The sequence below is a fragment of the Trachurus trachurus genome (genome assembly GCF_905171665.1).
Source record: "Trachurus trachurus genome assembly, chromosome: 10".
In the NCBI taxonomy this organism is placed as follows: domain Eukaryota; kingdom Metazoa; phylum Chordata; class Actinopteri; order Carangiformes; family Carangidae; genus Trachurus; species Trachurus trachurus.
The window spans coordinates 21,745,143-21,769,579 of NC_139894.1; the positions used below are offsets into that span (position 1 = coordinate 21,745,143).

Here is a 24,437-nt window from a genome sequence, read left to right on the forward strand (position 1 = left end):
TGTGATTTCCTGTTCAAAAAGTATCTTCATAGATATTATCAGCCTGAGGCATTAAGGCTGATTCAGAGAAACTTTGAGGTTTATTCTCTCTTACCATGTCACAACCCTAAGGTTGTGCTGTGTGCGGATGTGACTGAGATATAGGCCTATATATAGGCTAGGCCACAAGAAAGTGGTTCCACTTAAACTGATAGTGCAGAGATTTTGTTTGACATGGTCATGGATACAATACAATACAATAATAATGTTGTGCTACTGCACATCACTGGGTGCATTCTCTTGATAATTACTTTTAATTGTATTATTTTACGTTGCTGTGTTGATAATATTGGCATGCATCCTACTTCAGACTAACTATTCCTCCATAGATATCGCTATCAGGAGGAAAATCTATGTCCTCCGGGCCAGGCAAACGTGTTTTAGAGAAGCAAAACATCGCGCCGCCTCCTGCATCCACGCTTTAGTGAAAGTGAAATGCAGCCAGTGGCGCTTTCTTCTCCATAGAAAACGAGTCCCTCGGTTCACCGGCGAATCGGTGGTCTCCTGTGAACCTGCGCCACTCTGAGCGGGAGAGCGTCTGGCGCGCTCAGCCAATAGGAGGGCGCACAGGATTTAGGCTAGATGCGCCATTTTACTGCGTCCACAGCTATCCGGCAAGATGGTCTCTGCTTTGTCTCCCCTGACCGGAGTTGTTTCGGTATTCAGTGGCTATTCTTGCCTCTAAACCATCGAGCGACTACAACCTGGACCGAACCGTGGAACCCGTATTATAAATCACAACACGTCTATGCCAGTCAGGAAATGACGGCGGTTGAAAGCAGGTAGGGGCATTGTTAAGTCGGTTTGTTTAGACAAGTATTTTACATTGATTACTGTGCTGCTTTCGCTAGCGGCAAGCCGGGCCATGAGTACCCACTGCTAGTTAGCAGGCTAGGCTAGCCGAGTTGTGGCTATTAGCTGCGCAGCCGGCAGTAATCAAGTCCGCGCACACACATAAAGGTACACATCGCACACTCCGGGTGTTTGTCAGCGTTATTAAAGACGCGTTTTCGCGCCAAAGTGTAACCGCCTGTTTTGTTTTGTGTTGTCGCGGGCTAAATGTTGCAGCGCTACTTTGGCTGCTGCTAGGAAGTGCCAGGCTGCGGTTAAGTGCGCGGCTTCGTGCCGTGGTATGTCGGAGGAGGAAGGAAAGGCCTGTGCATGCATTTTTTCGGTGCATGCCCATGCACTGGACCCTGCATGCACTGCCCAAATTGCAAGGTTGCCAGGGCAACGTGGAACAGTGTCAAGTAGTTGTTAACGGCAGCGGCGGCGGCTAAATGTAGCTAAATGTTAGCTAATCCTCAACTTGGTCGTTCCTCGAGAGTCAGGAGTTTCCTGTGTTGTCGAAAACAGGGTAAGGCTGCGCCGGGGAGAAAGACTTATACATGCAGAAGCGTGAGCTGCTTGGCCGGGCGAGTGGGCTCCGTGTGTGTTTTTCGACTGACACACGATTTTGAGGGTTTAAACCAGGCCTGGTTGCTGCTGAACACCGCTCTCAGCGATCTAATCAGCACATTATGATGACGCAAAAGGGCGAAATAAACAGCGGTGCCTCTGTCTCAGGGTGATGTGCTATTGATAAACCCACGGACAACCATTGTAGCTAATGCACTGTTCAGGCTTCAAGTAGTAGTGTTTTTTTTTTTAACGATAGCCAATTGTTTTGCTGTTGTCTTTCTTAGAAACTAACAGGAGACGCAAACCAACGTTGTCCTCTTATCTTTGTCATTGCTGCCAACTGCCTAGAAACAACACGTCCTACTATGAGCAAAACACTTTGTAACAGTTTCTTATCATTTTTCAAATGTAGCAGATGCGTCTTTTGTAAAACAAACAATGCAATTATCATTTGATTAGAAACTCACTGAATAATTTTTAAATGGCACAGATTTGAGTTTTTAACATCTTTGCCACTGTTGCTATTGCTTTCTTTGTTCCCTTTTCTTCTTTTTTTTTTTTTTTTAGTTCTCTGTTATATTTGTATGAGCACTTTGCCTTGTTTTTAAATAGTATGTAAGTAGAATGGCCCCTTAAAGTTAGCAGATTTTCAATTGAATGAAATACATAAAGTGAAACACAAATTACAGAAGTGTTGATTTGTGTTCAGTACCTGGACAGTAACAACAGAGCATGGTTGTTTTGGTCAGATATGATTAAAATAAATGCTTGTGAAAAGTTTTGATTTTGCTGAAACCAAACCGTGTGTCTAACATTGTAATTTGCCAACATATTTACCAACAAATGTTTAAATGTCTTCCTAGGTAATATGAGTCTGGCCTCTTCTGAATTAATCCAAGACCAAATGGCAGAAAAAGCAGAGGAGGTGAGTGTTTAGCCTCTTTGGTAGTCTAATGATGTACTTTTACCTGTAGTGTATTGTCAGTACTAAAGGAGTGTTTCAGTCCTTATAGACATATTTTACAGTTTCAATATGTTTTGGTCTTAATTGCCATGATAGTAAAATGCATCTTAAATCTTTGTCAGCCTGGTAGCTCAACAGAAAATATGAAGCCCTCCTCTTCTCGCAGTATGAGGTAAAGATCAGTTTGCTTAACTGCATATAACTGCAAACAAAACAACAACTGCCAAATTTAACAGTTCTCACAGCCACAGTTATAGCCTACATGTATTCATATTTACAAACAAAACTTCTGCTAACACATTTCAGGAAGCCCGCTACTGTAGCTAAGCACACTGGAAAAAATGAATCCGACACCTCAGCCGAGAGTGAAAATGAGGGTGCCACTTCTGACAATCTTTCAGACAGCAACACAGGCAGCGCATCTAAAGGTATGAACAATGGACATATGTTTGTCATGCCAAGAATACTGTCAATGCTGAAAAGGACGGTGATTTTGAGAGAGGTTTTTTGCCGTTTCTTTCTTTAGGCACTTTAGTGATGAGGCCAGCTGGGAATGAAAACAAAGGTGCCATGAAGCTCAGAGTCGATTTCAAACAGAAACAGTCAGGTAAGTTTACATCATTATTTGGAAACTGGGGAAAATAATGTTTACAAGTGAACGTGCATAGGATTTCAATGTGAATGTAGTTTGTAGTCTAATTAATCATTTAGTGACTGAGAAAAAACTAAAAGGTAAAATGTGACGGTTATTCTGATTTCTTTTGTCTGTGTAACAGATGATACCTTACAGAAAAAGGTAAACTGCACTGCCTGTGGAAAACAAGTAAACCAGTTTCAGCGCAACTCTGTGTACGAGCATCCTGCTCTCAAAGTACTTATTTGCAAGGTAGGAAAGTCCGTTATTTCACACATGTTCATACTCGCATTACAATTAAATTCCTTTTTCTGTCTCTCCATTCTTGTATTGACGACAACATTATTTCCTCCTTCTCTAGTCATGCTACAAGTATTACACAAGTGATGACATCAGCAGAGACTCTGATGGGATGGATGAGCAGTGCAGGTACAAGATTTTACACAAGAGAAGCAATGTCATCTTTATTCTAGCATTGTAGTGTGTTTGACACAGATGGCTTTTTATCAGTAATTCAGGGAAACTGTTGTCCTAACTATTACAAAGACCGTATTCATTGAATGCCTCAAATGCTTAAAAACTTTTTATTTGCAGGTGGTGCGCCGAAGGAGGCAATCTGATCTGCTGTGACTATTGCAACAATGCCTTCTGCAAGAAGTGCATTCTGCGCAACCTGGGCAGGAAGGAGCTGTCAGACATTACTGACGAGAACTCAAAGTGGCACTGCTATGTCTGCAGGGCAGAGCCCCTTACGGATTTAGTCTCCAAGTGCCACGGTATCATGGAAAAACAAGAACAGGTTCTGCTCAAGCAACGGAAACCAGATAAAATGGACAAAACAGAGGAACGTGAGGGGAAGAGGCACAAAATCAAAACAGTCAAAGAGCACAAAGCAGTTGTTAATGGAAAAGAACACGTTGAAGGCTCAGGGACCATGACGTTTTCCTACAGAAAACTCCAGGTACCCAAAGAACTCATAAAGAAAACTAAAAAACTTGTTGAAACCACAACTGGTCTCAACAATACGTTCATCCAGTTTATCCAGCAGGCATCAGAGGAGCAGGGAGATAAATCTATCAGGTCTCGGCATTTGAAAGCCTTCAAGGCTGTGCTTGCCGATTTGAAAAAAGCCCACACTGCTTTGGAGGAGGCTTTGGAACCTGAATTCAAAAACATGGAATTGCAAAATGGTAATGAAGTGCAACATATTGTGAAAAAGACCACTGGTGTTGTGCCTCCTGTTGAAAAGGACCACACAGATACAGTGGAAACTGCACCTTTGGATGCAGGTGATCAGCCCGATGCAGCTGAAGCTGAAAAGCGGCACAAACAGAAGCCCAGTGAGCCGAAGTTGGACACTGATCAAGTTTCAAATGAGACTGAAATGACAGACAACCAAACACAAATTGATACAACCAAAAAGACCATAAAATCTGAGGTCTGTGACGATGGGTTAGGGCCAGCTGGTGAAATATCCTCGGATCATGACATCATGTCTGTGCCGCCTTCAGTTCCCGAAGAGCTTTTTCAGATGGTTGAGAGTCTTGCAGATTCCACCATGCTGTCACAGCCCAGCACAGATGTGGCCACAGACTCTAATGCAAAGTCAAATGGAAACTCAACGGCCCCACAACGTCCCCAGCTCAAGGTGAAGAACCTCATAGTCAAACTGACCCCTGTGCCGGTCGTGACAACATGTGGGTCAAGGTCCTCCAGGTCCAAAAAAAGAGAAAGTGAAGAAGAGATGCAGAAAGAGTGTAAAATGGAGTGTGAGGGCGAGTCAGATGCTGCTGCTGCTGCTGCTGCTGCTGATACAGTAGATGGGGCAGAAAGCCCACCACCCAGCCGTCGCTCCAGTAGAGTGAAAACCACCCCCCTGAGGAAGCAGACTGATAACAAGGGCAAGGAAGACTCCTCCGAGTCAGAGTCAGAGGAGGATGGTAAGGCCAAGGCCAAATCCACTAAGAAATCCAGTAATGCCAAAAAAGAGGATGGGAAGCAGACAAAGTCTTCAGAGAAAAAGACAAAAGACTCTGACTCAGATGAGGTTCCAAACGTACTGCTAGAAAAAGCTGCAGAAGGTCACAGCACAGATGAGGAGCAGAAAGGCACCAGTGCTAAAAAGCGTTTATTCAAATTAAACAACACGTCCACGCAAGATACAGACAAGGCATCCAAACGTAAAAGGAAGACAGAAAGCTCAGATTCAGATGTGAACAAAAGTAAACTGACCTCCAAGAAGAAGAAACAAAATGACTCGGACTCCTCCGATTCTGACCAGGAGAAGGAGTCAAAGAGTAAGGCAGGCACAGCAAAGAGGAGATCTAGCCGTGTCAAGAAACAAGTTGAATCAAAAGAGGACGACAAAACCTCACCTGAGAGGAAAACGACCGACCGGAAAAGGTCTTATGAAAAGAAGCGCAAGGGAAAAAGCCCCAAAGCGACATCCAAGTCATCGTCCTCCTCCTCCAGTGATGAAGAGGAGGAGCATCAGGCTGAGGGCGGCTCCGGTGATGACAGCGATGAGCAAAAGATCAAGCCCATTGTGGAAGATAACGTGCTGGGAGGGAGTGGACCTTTCCATCAATCCTCAGGTAATTTGGTCCAGAAAAGTGTTTAGTGGCCCTCAGACTAGCATCTGATCCTAACATGCCATTTAAAGAACCTGTGAAAGGAGAAGTTCAACATTTTGGGGACCATGAGTATTTGCTTTCGTGCTTACAGTTAGATGAGGAGATTGTCATGCCTGTCATAAATATGTAGCAAGGGCTGGCAGTCGATTAGCTTAACCTAGCATGCAAAAACACTGTTACTTTGACAACTTTTTTTATGCCTATCCATTAATTATGTGTGATTTTTGTTGTGTAGGAGACGAAGTGGATGATAAAGAAGTATCTCAGGTTTGTGAGGATGACGACGATGACGATGATCCTGAAAACAGGTACTTGAATAACAAATTGCAGAGATTATCTGGACTGTGGAGGTAATTGCTGTAGGCTGTAGAGTTCTCCAGTGTGCCATTTAAGGTCAACAAGGACATAAGGATTTGATCAGTCACAAGTAGAGCTTTTAACTAGGGCTGACCCGATTATCATATTTTGATAATCGAAGCTTCGCGGACATAAGATCGATTTCAATCGAAGCTTTGGCGGCCGGCGGGGTGCGCGATCGTAGCGGCTGATGGGGGGGGGGGGTAGGGGCGGAAATAATTAAAGTAATGTCAAACAAACACTGCATATCTCCAAAATCAGGCAGGTTTCCATGGTTGCCAAGTCGCCTACTCATTTTAATGTAACAATTGCCGATGAGAACCGGTGTCAAAAAGGGAAAAAGGAGGGGGGAAAAAAAATCGATCACGGACTTTCATGATCGATTACCATGGCAACGAACGAAGCTTCGAATTATTTGGGTCAGCCCTACTTTTAACCTACTTATTAGCAGGCTGCTGACCATGTAAAGAACAGGGACACAGTCTGGTCTTTAATGTAGACTAGTGTTTTTATGACACTCTTATGGAAGCATTTCTCTCTGGCTCTCTCAGTGGTTCTGTATTTTTCTATGTTGCCACACAGGACATGATGATGATTGAAGTCAGCAGTGTAAAACTCAAGGATGTGTGATATTGAAACATCCCTGAATGCTATGAGTGACAGGCAAACAGCCAATCATTTAACAGCTGTGTAGTTTAGTTGCAGCACCGTATCCAGGTGTGTTTATTGACACAGGAGAGGAGAGACACGTTAACTCGTCGGCATGGTAACGGTAACAGGTGACTGTTACTGTGCGTCTGCCCCAACTTTGAAGCGGCGGCATTAATGAATTACTTTACTAAAATGTTCGATGAAATTAAATACGTGGAGCTGCGAGTGGCTTACATCTCACTTGGTAGAGCACGCCTGCTGCAGCGACCCTGGCTTTGATTCCACCCGTCAGTGCCTTTGCTGCATGTTATTTCCCCCTCTCACGTTCTCTCTCCCTCCCCGTCTCTCTCCAGCTGTCTTTTCAAAATAAAGGCATAAAAAGCTGGGGAAAAACGGACCTGTGAGCTGGTGGCGGTGTGAAATTTAGCAGTGGCGGCCGGCACCAAATTCTCTATGCATGAAAAACCCTTCGAAATAAAATAAGTGTCTTTGCATGTGAACAACATCATCAAACTTGAATGATTCATGTTTATTTGAATTTAAAAATCGATTATGTGACATAACTGCATCAATTCAGAATCGTCTAATTAAGGGTGTATTCACACCTGTTTAGTGCGCACCCTGGTGCGCACCAAATGTTAAAATGATACATTGTTTCATTTTTCAGTTAGTGCAGTTGCGTTCACACCTGCTTTTTGTCACTGGGGACCAAACTTGGAGAGTGTCATGTCTCCATGACTACCGGTTGGAATCTGGAAGCGCTGATTGATAAAACTTTCATGATGGAGACTCCAGTAGGGCCGGTTGTTAGTAGCTCTGGTCATTTATTTCTATATTGTTTGCATGTATAACCAGAGACGGTATAACTCTGTTTGGTACTTCCGGCTGGTTTCCGGTTGCGTTCACCCAGCTCGGTCCCGTTAGTTCCCAGTTAAACGTTAAACACGGGCGGACCTCCGCTGCTCGGTAATCAGCTGCTCCACGGACCCGAGGGACGGACCCGCCGACCGAGCGGACTCAGCGGACACGCACCGACCGGCTGCCCCGCTGCTGCTGCTTCGTTTGTGGGGACAGAGCTCCGCAGCACCGGAGCACCGGGTGGTCTCCCCGCTGCGTTAACCCGTTAACCCCGACTACGGGAGCCCTTTTAGCTCAAACTTGTTGAGTTCGCCTGGCAGTTGGCTCGCACCAGAGTGCGGTTGCTTTCACACCTAAACTAGTGCGCACCAGAGTTCGGCTGGAGCCGAACCGAGACCACCTCCTCAGGCCGCACTAGTTTTGGTGCGCATTAGAGTGCGATTTGCTTTCACACTGACCCAAACTGGGCCAAATTTAGTGCGCACCAGATTTAGTGCGCACTAACACTGCAGGTGTGAATACACCCTAAGAATCTTGATGCATCTTTGAAACGATTATTTTCGGCACCACTAAAAGACATGACGGCATAATATCATTCTTCTGTAAAATTACAGGGGAAAAGCTGCTTTGGAGACCAGGCAAAATACTACCTTTGTGTCCAAGTAAATATCACTATAAAAATGTTGAATATGAAGCAGTTTATTTTTTGGGGTGACCTGCTGTAAAAAAAAAAAAAAAAAAAGTTATTTTTTTTAAACGAGAGACTGTTTCATTTAAATGTGCCAGTAGCTATCATTTTGAATGTATTTTTATTTGAAATACAATCAAAACACACGTCTACATCTGAAACCGTGTAGGCTTAATGGAGGCTATATGATACCTTTTGCTTAAATGCACCCCAAATATTTACTCATGAAAGTTTGGTCTTGGCTAAAAGTTTCAGTACCTTCTCATGTGTGATGCTGTGTATTTTTCTGTACTGTACTGTACTGTACTGACTCAAAACCCAAAAGGACAGCTGTCATTGTGTGCAATGTTTGTGGCCAGCTCACTGTAAGGCTCACTAAGCACACTGTTGTTGGACTTTACAGTCCCAGTCCCAGAGTTGAACAGAGCATTATCCTCTGTTTCATCCAGACACCGACCACTGACAACTGTCTTCCTGCATGCTGATTTCCATTGCATTCTGTGCAGCTGTATAGGATTTTCTTGCATTTTTATGTTTGCAACAGTAAGCTTGCCCACTGTACACACTGCTAGCTATAGCCCATGGCTTGTTGACCATATTCCAATTGTTGTGTGGCTATACACGAATTCGGCGAGCGATTTGTGTATGCCGCCATCTTGCGGCGGCGCCATTGCTGCGGTGACATGTGTCCGTCATAGTAAACTGATTCTCTATGACAGCATAATAAATAGGCTGCATTTGTGATGTTTAGTGCCCCCCAGTAACTGATTATGGTACCTTACATGAATACCAATATTCATTTAGTAATTAATCATTTGTTTGAGCGATTAGCAGGAAGGATTAGAGTAACAGGGAGATAGAGACTGTATCATAAACGATATAACATACCGGTACGTTATGCGTGCTGACGTTAAGCCAGCAGCGGGATATTTAATCATGTGGACAGGCTACATGAATAAGATTATACAAACAACAACAACTTTTGCTTTGTTTTAGTTATTCAAGAATATTTTATTGATCAGCTGGCCTCCGATGATCAGAAAAAACGTCAATTACAGGTCTCTGATTTATGGTCAAAATTACCTGAGCTCCGGATGGGTCGGACATATTTTACACCGGCTTTTAGACGACCATGATCACATCATATTGAAGGGATCAGTGAGACATTCACAGACTGTCCACTTTTACCACGATGTGAAGGTAACGGTGAGAAGGGTAGTAGCCAGGTTGTACAGGTCAGCTGTGACTGCGTCGCTGGCGGCTGCTGCTGCTGCTGCTGCTGCTGCTGCTGCTGCTGCTGCTGCTGCTGCTGCTGTAGCTGACACGCTGTACGTAACGTTACGGTCTAAACACGGACACTCCTCCTGAAGTAAGGGGCTGTGTTTTGCTGATATTAGAGCAGTCGAGGACGGCACATGTCCTCCCAGCCTTCCCAGACATATTTACAGAAGAGAAAAGGTCCACTTCTTGGCGCTTGCATTCAAATGCCCGCTTCACGCACAGAACCCATCGCTGCCTGACTGGGAGCTGTCACCGCAGTAATGGCGGCTGCTCCACTAAGGGTTATTTCGCCGAATTCGTGTATAGAGGGTATGCACATGACGTCACGGTACTCGGAAGTCGCTGTGGAACGTCCACTGAGTGGCAAAAAGACGAGTGGCAGAGCCGCCAAAGTTTAAAAACGACACAAGTAACGGAGCGATTTTCTCCGAGCCCACACAAGTCTGACATGTCTAGCTTTGCCAGCATGTAAAGCATGCATGATCTAACAGAACTGCCAGAAATCTTGAGGATACGTCTCACTTTGACCGAGTTACATTCAACAACCTGTTCTCAATGACGGAAAGTAAATTCACTGGAGCGGTATTTTTTTTCGATCGATCAGCTGTGTTTACAGTTTCAGGTGTCGTAGTTATGATGGTTAGACAGATAAATCAGTCCTCTAACACATCCTACAGTTTGACTGGTCAGAGTTTTTCAGAATAAAAGCAGCTCGTGTTTAAGCGTCAGGAGTCACTGTCAGGACGACAACAGCTGTAATCTCGTCCCTCTGCACAGTAACAGTGAGTGTCACTCTGCAGGCACCGCGGTCACACTGTTACAGGATTGTCAGTGTCTGTGGAGCAGACGGTTTTGGGGAGCTGGTTGTTGATTCCTTTTGACATTTGTTTTGATAAAACATATTTTATCCAGTTTATGAGTCCACCGCTATCCGCCAGCACGTTGAGGGAGGTTTGTTTTGCCACTCAGTCCGATTGAACGGGGCGTTGCCAAGGGCAACGTGACGTAAATGCATACCCTCTATAGCAGCGGTACTCAATAGGCGGCCCGCGGGCCGCATCCGGCCCGCCGAACCTTCCAATCAGACCCGCGACTGAGTTCTACTAGTTTACATATTACTGTATAGTATACTGTATTTCTCGGGCTCCGTGCACCTGTAAGTCAAAGCGCTGGGACATGGAAACACGTGCAAAGCGTTTGTGTGCCTGTGAGGCCCTGCACTGGGATACAGAAACGCAGATGAACCCAAATCACCATGCGCGAGTGTTTGGGGAGCGGGCTGGACTGCAGGGTTTTCCCTGCCTGTCTGCAGAGACCATGGGTGATTTTCACCGCCGTCTTGGTTCAACTGTGTGTGCATCATGCATGGGGGCCGTTCAGATGAAGCGTCTTTTGCGCGCGCTCAAACCCATTCAATGTAGTCGCGCGTCATGCACGCTCAACTCAAAAGCCGAAGCCGCGCGCATTTGATGAGACGTGATTGTTTTTCCGTGCACGTCTGCGGCGCACAGCTGCACGACCTGCCTCTCCTCCCCGGTGTTGTGTCCCGGTTCTCGTTTGAAAGGTGAAGGAAGCCCATGTGTGGAAAGACGTCGCCTCCGAGATGTAGAATGTGTATTATAGAAGAGAAACACACATTTCAGGACCAATGACTTGTATCCTCAGAACAGAGTCAGACATGTCCTGTGATGGTCAGGTCATATTTAAGCTGAAAATCACAGGGCATGTCTGAGGATACAAGTCAGCAGTGTAAAGCTCCAGCATGATATGTAAATGATGATATGATAATGTCAAGATTTTTCATTTTATATAATACAAAACACCATGAAGTGTATAAATAAAAATGATGTGCTTACAAGTAAAATAAAAATATTTAAATTATTAGACGAAAAAGGTGAATTTAATTTCAATCTAGGCCTATTTGAATGTGCGGCCCCCAAGGTGTCTGTTAAGAAAAATTCTGGCCCTTCGACAAATGTATTTGAGTACCCCTGCTCTATAGGCAACTAATGCATAGCAGTGTGCAGATGTGTGTGCATAAAGCCATATCTAGATCCAGTTTTTATGTGCATTTTAATGGGCATAGGTTTCTCCAGTTTAAGATGTACAACATTATTTTAGTAAAAGGAAAAAAAAAGAAAAATATTTTGTCCTATTTACTATTTTTTGTACTGTAGTTTAATTTGTAGCTACAGAAAAGATAGCACATGTTTTAAGTCACTTGAGTTATTGAAAATGTGTCCATTCTTCTAACTGAAACTCAAACTCTCCCATTGTAAAACATGTTGTACAGGCAGCAGCTTAGCATATTTCTTTTGTGACTAATGTGAATCTCTCTCATGTTCCATCTGTCTCTGTGTTACTTCTTCTCTCCTGAAGGATTGCAAAGAAAATGCTACTGGCCCAAATAACATCCAACTATTCTTCAGGAGCAGAGAGCTCCTCCTCTGATGATGATGATGAAGGAGCAGAGAAGGATAAAAAGTCCTCTAAAGTTAAAAAAGAGGATGATGATGATGATGATGATGAAGAAGAAGAGCAGCAAGGTAGCAAACATTTGCTAAATATATCCATTCCTTTTCAGAAAACCCTCTTTTATCGTGTATCATCTTAAACGATTTGTCTCTCTCATTGAAGATGAAGATTCAGATTCAGGTTCTGATGAAGTGCAGAAGCGCGGCCGAAGCCACAAACTCCTTCGTCATAAACTCTCACTGAGTGAGGGTGAATCAGGAGAGGAGAAAGATTCCAAAAAAGAGAAGAAGAGCAAGAAGAAGTCAGGGCAGAAAGGTTAATTCTGAATTTTTAAAGAAAATTTTGTCTGTGGTAGGGATGGGAAATCAGCCCTATATTCAGATCATTCGATCGTGGACACTGTCGATCGCCGATAGGCGATCCAATCGCGGGGGGGGGGTTGCAAGTACGTCAGCTTTAAAAAAAAAAGACTTGCTATATAGTTCCGTTCATTCATCTCCGCATAGCGCTCACTCTCCGTTATTGTCGTTCACACACACAGACAAGCGCGCATGCATGACGCGCGGGTCCCGCATCTATGAAGTATTTTGACACGCCCCGCACCACCGCATCTATTTTCACAACCTGCCCCGCTATTAAACGTCGGACAGCGGCTTTTTACTTTGAAAGGGCAGACAGAGGCGCTGTGTTGCCGGTAGCTTGTCAGTGTGGAGCTCGTGAGGAGTGGGAGAGTCACAGTGCAGCGTGAGTGCAGCAGCCGCCGCGGCCGCCGCCTCTCACTCTCCCCGGTCTGCTCTCTGCTCTCAGTGAAACCAACCCCGCTCTGATGATGCGCCCAGCCGCCATCTCACCGGTTCCTTCACACCTCCGCCGGCTTTCCCGTCAACATCAGCGCGCCCCTGATAACACACTCTGGACTTCATCAGTTTTTTTAATGACCCGCCCCACCCCGCACAGCCTGCGTCCGCGGCATGCACCTCAGAAAAAAAGTGAGAAGGAAAAAAAAAGATGCAACAGGGTGTGTAATTAAGAGTTTAATATTCACTCCTGTTGCACAGATCCAAGGGCTCTGTATGCAGACATGTTGCTCCACGAAACATTTTTCAAGTAGCCTACACAGTAGAGCGCAGGTTCTAGAGATTATTTCTTTAACATCTTATGGCAGTAAATTAAAGCAGAAGTGAGTGATATATTTGTGTTAATATAAGTCTTAAATAGTTATATCTTCCGACAGCAATCACTTACATAGAGTGTTTGGACTGAAACACGGGTCTCTCAGTCCCTCTGCTCTGCTCTGAGCCGAAGAGAAAACATTTATCGTATCCTACAGTTTTTATCCAATGAGGAGAGAGAACGGCATGCAGGGCTGTGTGTGCAGCCAAGGAACGCCGTGAATGTGGTGACGTAGCGACGAGGACTGTTATGGTGCGTTCAAGGAAACTCGTATTTTTCCGACCGTGAAGTGGTACCAGTTCGATCTGGTACGAGTTCACCGGTCGGAAGTTACGAGTGGCCGTTATAGTGACTTTCACCGGTAAAACAGGTCGGAAAAACACGAGTGGGTTGCCTGGAATGCTACAAAGTCGTAAGTTGTGACTTGAAGCTGTAATTTACGATTTCAAAAGCCTGCCTGGAACGCAGCATTAGCGAAAACGACCGGATCACTCACTTCTGCTTTAATTAAAGATCGCCTTAAAGATCGCCATTTGAAAAAAAAATCACGATCGTCCCTTCGATCGCCGATAGACGATCCGATCGAAAATCACTCCATCCCTAGTCTGTGGTATGTCTGATAATATGGGTTTACATTTTCTGAGTCTGGCAAATGACTTTAGCTCCTTTTGTCTGTTGTGTCTGTCAGTGGACAGTGATGACTCTGCAGACTCCGACTTTGAGAATTCAGAGTCTAGTTCAGAGTCGGGAATAAGTGAAGAAGTCAGTGAATCAGATGACGGGAAACGTCGAAAGACAAGGTGAGAGAACTTCATCCAATCATTTAAGGTCATTTATTTCAATGCCACTCAATCTAGAGTCCTGATGCAGCTTTGACAGACTCTGCTTTGTTTCTAGAGCTTCCAAGAAGAAGGATGAGGAGAAACGGAAAAGTAGCAAGCAGAAGAAGAAGAAGCGACGCAGGATCAAAGTTCAGGATTCCTCTTCCAGCAATGAGAAGGTGTTTTGAAATGCAATACCCTTGGTAGCAGTCTGGAGCTGTCCCAAATTTTCCTTTTTTTCATGACAGGATTTGCCAGGTGGAGGAGATGGACCCATATATCGTTTACTAGTCAAGTCATGCATGACGCATAAAATGTTATTTGAACTTACCCCTGGAGTGTGTTGTGAGGATTATTGAGGGCAGAAATTAATCACAGGCTTGGTTGGCGACTGATCATAGGAAGTGAGTTTTTCTTCCTAAGGGCTTAAGATCAGAGGGCTGAATTTAATGTTCATTTCTGCAGAGTGGAGAGGAAGATGATGACAAGAAAGATGGTGACGACCAAGATGAAGACGGACACAAAGGACGCAAAAAGATCCGCAAAATCCTTAAGGACGACAAGCTGCGGACAGAGACGAGAGATGCTCTGAAGGAAGAAGAGGACAGGAGGAAACGTATAGCTGAGAGAGAGGCACTCAGAGAGAAACTACGAGAGGTAAAAAAAAAAAAGAAAAGTCCTGTTGTTATTCTGAAGCTCAGACTGGACGTTCAAAGCTCTGACCTGTTAAAGTCACTAGTATTGAGTAGGGGTGTAACAATTCTTCTTAATGATTTGATTCGAATCATGATTTGTGGTTGCGGATTCGATTCAAGGACGATTTTGGTTCCTTTAGAACGATCCGATACGATTCAGTGACTTGAAATCAATTCAGTAACTGAAATTCAACCAGTGCGACTGTGAAATGAGTACCTGGATACTGGACAGTTTTTGAAGACAATGAGAAGGGAGCAGAAGTTCAAAAGCTCCCTGGTGTGTCGAATATATTCTGATATTCACTACAGCAAAAATTATTATTAATAACACTATAGCAAGAGGCACACAGGAGCAACTTCTCTACTTATTTATATCTATACATGACATCAATATCCTATCATTAGTGCAGATTTTTAAAACCATCTGCAAAATGTTCACATAATACAGCTTTCAGCATCTGTACAACACACACACACACAGAGCAAGAGAGAGAGAGCATCAGGGTGGTCCAGTAAAGTAAAACAAAACTCCACAGTCCAGTCACTTTGCCACCTTTTGGTGTGTGTCATGTTATTAATTATCCAACTTACTCAGATATTTCACTCGGACGACCGGCAGATCAGCTGGTGTGTGTGTGTTTTTTTTCTGTCTCCATCGCTTGGTACGTCTTCATGTTTACCCACACAAGTGTTGACATACAGTGTGGGGTGAGATCGAAATAACGTCGAGCAGTGTGCACCTTATCCCCCATGCTACTCACTTTGTTTCAAATTACCGTAAGGCCGGTGCGTCAGAGCCAGTGGATCGACGTGCGGGTCAGACATTTGGTTTAACATACGTGTCTTTTGTAAATTAAAAGTGCTAAAAAACAACAACATCGGATCGATCGTCGGGGGGGGGGGGGGGGGGGGGACGCGCCGCGCCGCGCCGTGCCGCGCCGCGCCGTATTAAGTTTCGCTTTCAACACGCGCTGCTGTTATGCATGCGCGCTTCTCTGTGCTGTGTATGTGTGTGGGAGGATGCGGCGGCGGCGAATATCGCTACATTTTTTTTTTTTTTAAGACGTTAGTTTAGGCGGCAGCTCTTTGTTGTTAAGGCGGCCGCCTTAACAGGAAAGCGCTGCAGGAAACCCTGCACTGCTGGTTGCACTGCCGGTCAGATGAAAATGCTAATCATGTCAGAGACCTGACTAAAAAAAGATTTTATACTTTTAGCTAGCCATTTAAAAAATAATCTTACATCATTTCTTGTGGTTCCCTGATTGTTGCCTCTGATCTTCTTCAGGTGATTGTGGTGAAGGAGTCTTCCCAGGTGGAATGTCCCATCACCACCAAGCTGGTGCTGGACGAGGATGAAGAGACCAAGGAGCCAATCGTGCAGGTGCACAGAAACCTTGTCACAAAGCTCAAACCTCACCAGGTTGACGGTAAGGACATAGGAAATTCAGTCCCGCTGACTACCTGGGTCGAACAGTAAATTGGCCAGCACAAGGCTGTATGTGTAACAGTGAGATGTTCTGGACTAATCTAGGCCCCTCTGTATTTTGTTCTAGGGGTGCAGTTCATGTGGGACTGCTGCTGTGAATCTGTGAAAAAGATAGAAAAGTCCTCTGGCTCTGGCTGCATCCTCGCTCACTGTATGGGCCTGGGAAAAACTCTACAGGTAAGGACAACAAATCAGCATGCGTCTCTATGTGAAAGTCCCACCAAAGCTGCACAAGATGTAACAAAGGAAGAAACTTCTCCCCGCTTAGATGGCTAAATGTGTATCACGATACAGTTTTATTATTTTAATTGACATCTGACAACAGGATTGACTTTTGTGGCTGGTGTGTTTTCGAAGTAGTGTTTACTCTTAATATTAGAGTTGTTGACTGGTGTGACTTTCTCTCACGGCCTGTCTAGTGCAAACTCCTGCATAGCCTGTCTCAGATGCAAGAACTTAATTTATCATACACAACCACATGGAGCCTGTTAAACAAAGTTGTTTCTCTTTTTGGCCTGTAGGTGGTGACATTCCTTCATACTTTGCTGCTTTGTGAAAAACTGGACTTCTCTACAGCACTGGTGGTTTGTCCCCTCAACACTGTCCTTAACTGGCTCAATGAGTTTGAGAAGTGGCAAGTAGGAATGGAGGATGAAGAGAGTTTAGAGGTAAAAAGTGGCCTTTGTAAAATTTGTTCCTCTTTGAAATTGTCTTTTGCTCTGTGTGTGTGTGCGTACACAATTCTACTTCATCGCACGGCAGGTTCATTCTTTTTTTTTTTACCTTTTCAAAGTGGATTGACATTTGCTGTGTTTAACAGGTGATTGAACTGGCTACAGTTAAGAGGCCTCAAGATCGAGCATACGCCCTCCAGCGATGGCAGGAGATGGGCGGTATAATGATCATCGGCTATGAGATGTACAGAAACCTGACGCAGGGCAGGAACATCAAGAGCAAGAAGCTCAAAGAGACCTTTCAGAAGACACTGGTAGATCCAGGTATGCTGCTGTGTCGAATGTTAATGTGCATACGAGCTCTGATTAGAGCATGAACAAAAAAAAATCAGAATCAGATTCTGTTTTGAGCCCTTTTTTCCACCTTTTTGTTGTTTCAGAAATGTGTATTGTGGCGGATTGGTCTCAGTCTAAACACACATGTTGATTAATCCAACTTATTAACCATTTCAAAATGACATTTATTATAGTTAGTCAAATTCACAGTTCACACCTACTGTTTGTTAGTATACAATATAATGTCATCATTATGTACATTATTATTTTGCATCTGCTTGAACTTGCCAGTGCTAATGACATTTGATATGAAATCCTTTGCTAATGGATGTCAGCTCAGGACTGATATCTGTGCAGTCTTGGGTTAGATATTGGCCATATTGACATATTAATAATATATAAACTGATCATTATTTGCTGAAAGAATACATAAGTCTAGAAACCTTTATAAAAAGAAAAGGTCATACTTTGAACACCAAGTATTAGTGATTGTACAGTATAATCTAGCTATTGAATGTCTGATGGCTTGTCTTTTTTATAAACTTTGCTTTTTGCCTTGTTCACTTCCACCAGGTCCAGACATGGTGATCTGTGATGAAGGCCACATCCTGAAGAACGAGGCATCTGCAGTCTCTAAAGCAATGAACAGTATCAGGACGAGGAGGAGGATTGTGCTGACTGGAACGCCTCTGCAAAACAACCTTATTGAATGTGAGACTGGCTGATTGCAATTCTTATCCAAAACAAGAACACATTAATAGCCAGGTTTCATTTAGATGATTTTGTATCAAGATTTAATGCATCAAAGGTGTATAATCTTTGTCTCCTTCCCAGACCACTGCATGGTGAACTTTATCAAGGAAAACCTACTTGGGTCAGTTAAGGAGTTCAGGAACCGCTTCATCAACCCCATCCAGAATGGTCAGTGTGCCGACTCCACGCTACATGATGTCCGGATCATGAAGAAGAGGGCTCACATCCTGTACGAGATGTTGGCCGGCTGTGTCCAGGTAGGCAAAACTGGCTGAAACAGTTGCCTCAGGTTCTTGTTGACCACCTCCTCTTTGCCCCCTAAAGTTACTGATTTATTTCTTCTCCCCACAGAGAAAGGATTACACAGCACTCACCAAGTTCCTGCCTCCGAAACATGAATATGTGTTGTCAGTCAGAGTGACCCCAATCCAGTGTAAACTGTACAGATACTATCTGGAGCACTTCACAGGTGAGAATCGTGCTCCATGCTGTTTTTTGTTTCACAGGAGCTCTTTCTGGGTGTTAGGAGCAGCACAGCCTCTAGGGGCTGCTAGCAGGACTTTTACAGAATCTAGGCTAGTCTTAGACTAAAACAAAATTCAATTGAAAATTCCACTGGAAAACATGCGTAGGCTAGGACGAGGCTAACTCCTACAGCAGGAGTCTTGCTTCTTTTAAAATTGCTCTCTTGACTGGATGTCAGACAAGGTTTTTAGATAAATACAAAGTCTCTCTGGTCTCTCACTTTTTCATGCTGTATTGTTAAGTCGTTTAGTGGACTTCTCTCTCTGAATGTGGCCCACGACGTGTGTGTGTTTCTGTGCGTGTGTAAGAGTGGCAGCTGGCAGAATGCCGCAGGCAGGGTTTAAGCCCAGTTTCCCACGTCTCCCTAATGAAGAGCTCTGGGAGAGAGGGAACAGAGGGTGGGGGGTTTAAGGGGGAGAGTGGGGGCATAAAGGAAAGGGAAAGAAATTTTGAGGCAGGAGGGGCCAGAGGTTTTACACCAAAAGCGAAAACAAAGAACAGGAGAGCCGGTATGTAAGAAGAGGAGTGTGGGGGGGGGGGTGCGTTGGTGGTATGTTCTCTGGCTCATTAGGCTGGGTTGTCCACAGGGCACAGGGCTGATGTTGAGACTGTGGCTCTAGATCTCCACAGTGGTGTGTTTGGACCTGAGACCACCAGTCAGTCTACAGGGTGGGAATGGCCCCAAATGTTCCCCTCTTTTTGCCGCTGCTTATGTTAACCCACTTTAACTCCTGCCCTCTCAGGGCCAGTTATCCAACTTTAATGGAGGTACGATATTGTCATTATGGATCATGTTTTTTTTTTTTCCTCCTATACCATCATCTACAAGGGAGATCAGCCGATAAAGATATTCTTTGGCATGAATTAGGGCTGCCACGATTAGTCGACTAGTCACGACTACGTCGACTATTAAAATCGTCGACAACTAATTTAATAGTCGATGCATCATTTTTTTTTTTTTAACTTTGTTTTTCTCTCAAAACTGCTGCGGTACCTTCCACACACGCACCCGCCGCTGCAGCCGCCCACCACACACACACACACACACACACACGTGCACTCACCCACTCACTCAAGGTGAGTTAGTACAGGTGTTCTCTCTTTTCTCTCTCTACCTGTCTTGTCCGTCATCAAGCGGCACCGGTGTAGGCCCCCACCGCCGCCGCCACCACCACCACCACCACCACCACCGCTCCTCTCTCTCTCTCTCTGTCATTTTAAATGAGAAGCGATACTAGCAGCGGTACCGCCGCTCCATCGTTTTAAATCACGGACTGAAAAACAGCCGTTCCTCATTTAAAAATAAAACCGCGGACTTATATTACCGCGTCTGGTCACAGCGGTCCTCGTCACGTAATGAGCGCTCATCTTAACGAGCAAGTCTTCTCTCCCGGCGTAAATCTACGTCAATATTTTCCGGTAGCTTCTCATCACTGTCCACACCTTGCAGAGTTTGAGCTGCACCTCAGTTTCACACAGAACTTTCTGGTGGAGTCTTTCCATGTTTCTCCTTCTGTGACAGTAAAAACGGAACATTTAGGTACATTTCTTCAGACAATACGATTGTCTTATAAACTATTCGATTTTTTTTTTTAACAGAACGACTATTATTTACACTGAGCACAAGTTATATTTGAATGATAGGCCTACCAAAACTTTATCATTGTGAATAATTCCTTAGTTTCAGGTGTCTACCTCATTTTATTTAAATGTAGCTATGTTTAATGCCAGAGACAAATGAAGGAAAGAAAAACCTAAAAAACCTTTAAGTAGGCCTATTTATTTTGGTGTTGTTTAGGCCAGTGCCTTATCCTTATTTTACTCAGCTGTTTGCACTTTATGCTACAGTTAAAGCTGCATATTTCATTAAACAGGGGTGCAAACTTGTCACCTTTCGGCGAAATTCGCCGTTTTGGATCTCAAATTGGTCATTGGTGTGATTCGTGTAAATCCGCAATAAAAAAAAATTTGAGAGGGGGGGGGGGGGTCCGGCGAGGCGAGGCGAGGCAATGCACCTGTCTCTTTAAGGCGCGTGCACCTTATCTGGATGACAGCGAGTGGTGGCAGCGCTCCTCTTCTGTCCAGCAATACACACCTGAAGCTTCACTTTTAATACAGACTAACTAACGCGACTTTTTGAGCATGGCGAGTGAAAGAGGCGGAGCAAGAAGATGCGCCAGCAGCGTTGTATAGGTGCTGTATGGGACCGCGTGTGTGTGATGATCGCGATCGCGGCCAATTAGCGATTAGCGCGTTTAGCATTTATTAGCTCCAGTGTCTCCCTCTTCTCTGGAGGAGGGTCTGGCGAGCGAGACTAGCTCCAGTGCGACCTGTGCAGCAGCAGCAGCATAGCAGCAGCAGGAGGAGGAGGTTGACTGACTGTGGCAGGACACCTCTGCCTCTGTTTCACTTTATGTTGCTGGTAAATAATGTGGTTGTAAAAGTTGTAGGCTAAAGTTAAATTATTTAGTATGCACTAATTAAAGGGGCAGAGAGATATATTTTTTGTAAGAACCACAATTAATAAATATAGGTTATATATTTCAGTGAATATCTAATTGTTCTTAGCATTTGTTAGATAACTTTCTTTGCCCAATAAATTAAAACATGATGGAACTATCAATGTCTCCTCTCTTGCCACCAGATCACCTACTTTTAACCTCAGACTGTCTCAATGATGGATCAGATGTCAGACTGCCTCATTCTTTCAGTTTTAACCTGAATATACAAGACATGATTGATTTTCCCAACGATCAAAGTATACCAAACCGAACCGAAAACCATGACCACAAAACCGTGAACCGAACCGTTTGCTTGAACATCTTTTAAATACATATTGCCGCTTAATATGTTTTATGTAACCTATGGCATTTTTAAGCTTCATGTGTGTTATTGGACAGAAAGAGCAGCGCTACCTCGGAGCATAGCCTACGTAGCCTACAGAAAACACATTTACATCAATAAATAAATGTTTCACAATGAACCAATCAGTCTGTATTAAATTTTATTTAGTTTGAAGGCAAGGTTTGCAAGGTTCATCTGATGGACATCAAGGGACAGATTCTCCCAAGTTTTGCACAGCTTTTGCTCATGCTAAACCTGCATAGGCTGAAGACCCCCTTCACATGTTTCAAAACCAAACACAGAGAGACAGATTGTGCAGGTTTAACACGAGCAAAAGCTGTGCAAACCTGAGTAAATCTGGACCCTAGTCTCATGCTAAAATTGACTGTAAATTCACCTTTAACGTTGTTTTTTAAAAGAAATTCCCCGGGGGAGCATGCCTCCGGACCCCCTTAGGGGGTGGGTATCTTGTCACCTTTTTTACCCCTGATGAGTTTGCACCCCTGCATTAAAAGTTTAATGAACTATCATCTTAATTGTCTTTATTTTTAGTTAGCATATACCTTAAACACTTCAAGCTGAAAGCTATGATTATATCAGAGCAGCTGCATGCTGGTGCGATAAGCTGTATGTTTTACATTCAATTTACGTATGATCCGATTAGTCGACTAATCGAAAAAAATAGTCGGTGACTAGTCGACTATCAAAATAATCGTTTGTGGCAGCCCTAGCATGAATTGCAGATGGCATATGTTATATTAGTCTCATGCACTCTAAAAAAGTTCCATACGGCTGACATTTTGGTTTGTTTCAGGGGCCACATTTGATCAGAATTATTGCTTCTAGGCACCAATCTACTGATCATGATCATTGAATAAAAATGGGCCGATAAACATCAGTGGCCGATCAATCAGGGCATTCCTAGTTATCATTTCAGCAGTTGCCCCTTTTACTCCTGACGGTCCATACTCAAGTGGTTAAGTGCAGAGGGTTGTGTTGCGCTGCATTTTCCACTCTAGTCAGTATGTATGAAGAGATTGAGGGCATACTGTCAAGTACATAATGCAAACACACATCCATCTTCCTCCTCACACTCTTTCACTTGTGTGCAGGTGTGGGGAATGCTATGGAGGGGGGCCGTGGCCGCGCAGGGACCAAACTCTTCCAGGATTTCCAGATGCTCAGCAGAATCTGGACCCATCCCTGGTGCCTTCAGCTGGACTACATCAGTAAAGAAAACAGGGTAGGGCTGTGGAGGACGAGACTAAACCACACTAAACACTAACTCAAAAACGGGAAATACATTAGCACAAGTCACACACACTGTGGAGAAACAATAGAAACACAGTGCTGACAGGTCATGCACCAGGGGAGAACAACACACATATTGCCACTGCGGCAGAATTTTTCCCTTATGCATGATTTCTGCGATCCACAATCCAGCTCTCAGTGTTTGCTTGACCTATATCATCACACAGTGGAGCCTCACACAAGTGCATTTCTTGCAGGGTTTCTTTGATGAGGACAGTATGGAGGAGTTCATCGCTTCAGAAACAGAAGAATCCTCCATGAGCATGACGTCTGAGGATGAAAAAGCGAAAAAGTAAAATCAGATTTAATTCATTTTTCTTTATTTAAGCAGAAGTGACCTCATTTAACGGCCCCTCTCTATTTCATCTGTTACTCCTGCTGACCTCGTCTCTTCCACTGTTCCTCTTCTCTAATAGGAAAAAGAAGCAAGGGAAGGGAAAAAAGAAGGGATCTGATGGCTCGGACAGTGATGATGTGGAGGTCATCAAGGAGTGGAACACCAGCTCTCGGGGCAGAAATGGAGAGGGCAGAAACAGACCAGAGCCTGTCGAGGAACGTAAGTCTGTTGAAGATAGTACATATTAGGACCAGAGTTGTACATATGTGAACTCCATGACCATGTAATGCCATTCACCACTTATTTCCATGTATCAGAGAAGGTAGTTTCTTGGAAGCCAGCTTTGAGTGATGCAAGCTCAAATTTTGTTCCCTAGATTTACTTAAAAATATCCACTTAAAGTTCATTGAGCCAGAAATTTGGGACATATTTTTAACTTCTAGGACTTATTTTAAATTACTAACTAGCCGAAAGTGATCTAGTTGACTAAAAACCATTAATTACACTCTTAAACTAGGGCTGTCAAACGATTAGAAAAGTCCAAGTCCAATCTGTAAAAACAGATTAACAGTAGGTACATATAGTGAATCCTTCAATACTATATAAGAAAGAATAGAAGAAAACACATAGTTTATTTCTTCACATCAGCACTATATTTTGATTAATGTATTAAATAAATGCCTATGTGTCCGATTGTACACCTCACCCTTCATAAACAAATCACATCACAGGCTTTGTTGTGAATGGAGAGTGTTATCCTCCTGAAGCTGCTGTACATCTGACAGGCCACCGTCACCACAGGAAACACTCGCTGACACAGTTTACAACTTATCTGATAGTCATTAGCACTGACGCAGTCAAACCAAGAGTTTGAATTTTCCCACTCTCGTCTGTGATGAAACCACATGGCACATGGCATCAAGTTTGACCTTATCACGGGGAGACTGGGACGGGTCTTCACAGAGCTCGGGTGGGATGATGCTGATTCAAAATGGGACGCGCTATTTAATCCTCAGATACAGGACGTCACCATATTTCAACAGACGAGCGACAAACCTAGTGGAGACACAGACCATAGACAGTATACACAGACAGGCTCTACCTTAGTCACTTAATATGATTAATGGTGTGCAATTTTTAAAAAATGCGTTATTGTTTCCAGATAAATCAAATGCATTAATGCGTAGACTTTTACAGCCGTACTCTTAACTCTAGTAAATGCCCTTTTGAACTGGCTTTGCAACACTTACAGGTCACAATGACACAAATGCCATTGTATTACCATATGTATGATGTTAGAAAACATTTTAAAGATGGTGTCATATTAAAATGCATGAGATTAGCTTGAAATTACACACAAAAACATGGCAAACCTTAGGAACATGACTGAGCTGACAAACATATGGAAAAAGGAATAAATATTTAATGACATTCTTGCTTTGGTAACAAACATCTGCACACTCTGCAGCTGGAGTCGAGCAGAAAACCAGTGAAACTTGGT

At 43.9% G+C, this 24,437-nt stretch overlaps 1 protein-coding gene across 2 annotated transcripts in view; it reads left to right on the forward strand.

Moving 5' to 3' along the window:
- Window positions 1-611: 611 nt before the first annotated feature.
- Window positions 612-24,437, forward strand: part of atrx (ATRX chromatin remodeler) — a 39,594-nt gene continuing 15,768 nt past the window's right edge. Inside the window, exons 1-24 of one of the 2 annotated variants that reach the window (XM_083980156.1) lie at window positions 612-821; window positions 2,304-2,365; window positions 2,527-2,576; window positions 2,711-2,832; window positions 2,931-3,011; window positions 3,181-3,290; window positions 3,400-3,467; window positions 3,633-5,632; window positions 5,907-5,979; window positions 11,886-12,052; window positions 12,144-12,296; window positions 13,843-13,954; window positions 14,052-14,154; window positions 14,441-14,632; window positions 15,956-16,097; window positions 16,224-16,333; window positions 16,678-16,824; window positions 16,977-17,154; window positions 17,740-17,877; window positions 18,001-18,176; window positions 18,271-18,388; window positions 22,401-22,531; window positions 22,797-22,891; window positions 23,016-23,155. In XM_083980156.1, coding sequence (XP_083836282.1) covers window positions 2,309-2,365; window positions 2,527-2,576; window positions 2,711-2,832; window positions 2,931-3,011; window positions 3,181-3,290; window positions 3,400-3,467; window positions 3,633-5,632; window positions 5,907-5,979; window positions 11,886-12,052; window positions 12,144-12,296; window positions 13,843-13,954; window positions 14,052-14,154; window positions 14,441-14,632; window positions 15,956-16,097; window positions 16,224-16,333; window positions 16,678-16,824; window positions 16,977-17,154; window positions 17,740-17,877; window positions 18,001-18,176; window positions 18,271-18,388; window positions 22,401-22,531; window positions 22,797-22,891; window positions 23,016-23,155 — 4,663 coding nt within the window. In that variant the 5' untranslated portion in view covers window positions 612-821; window positions 2,304-2,308. The remainder of the gene's footprint in view (window positions 822-2,303; window positions 2,366-2,526; window positions 2,577-2,710; window positions 2,833-2,930; window positions 3,012-3,180; window positions 3,291-3,399; window positions 3,468-3,632; window positions 5,633-5,906; window positions 5,980-11,885; window positions 12,053-12,143; window positions 12,297-13,842; window positions 13,955-14,051; window positions 14,155-14,440; window positions 14,633-15,955; window positions 16,098-16,223; window positions 16,334-16,677; window positions 16,825-16,976; window positions 17,155-17,739; window positions 17,878-18,000; window positions 18,177-18,270; window positions 18,389-22,400; window positions 22,532-22,796; window positions 22,892-23,015; window positions 23,156-24,437) is intronic. The other variant, XM_083980157.1, reaches the window with a different exon arrangement.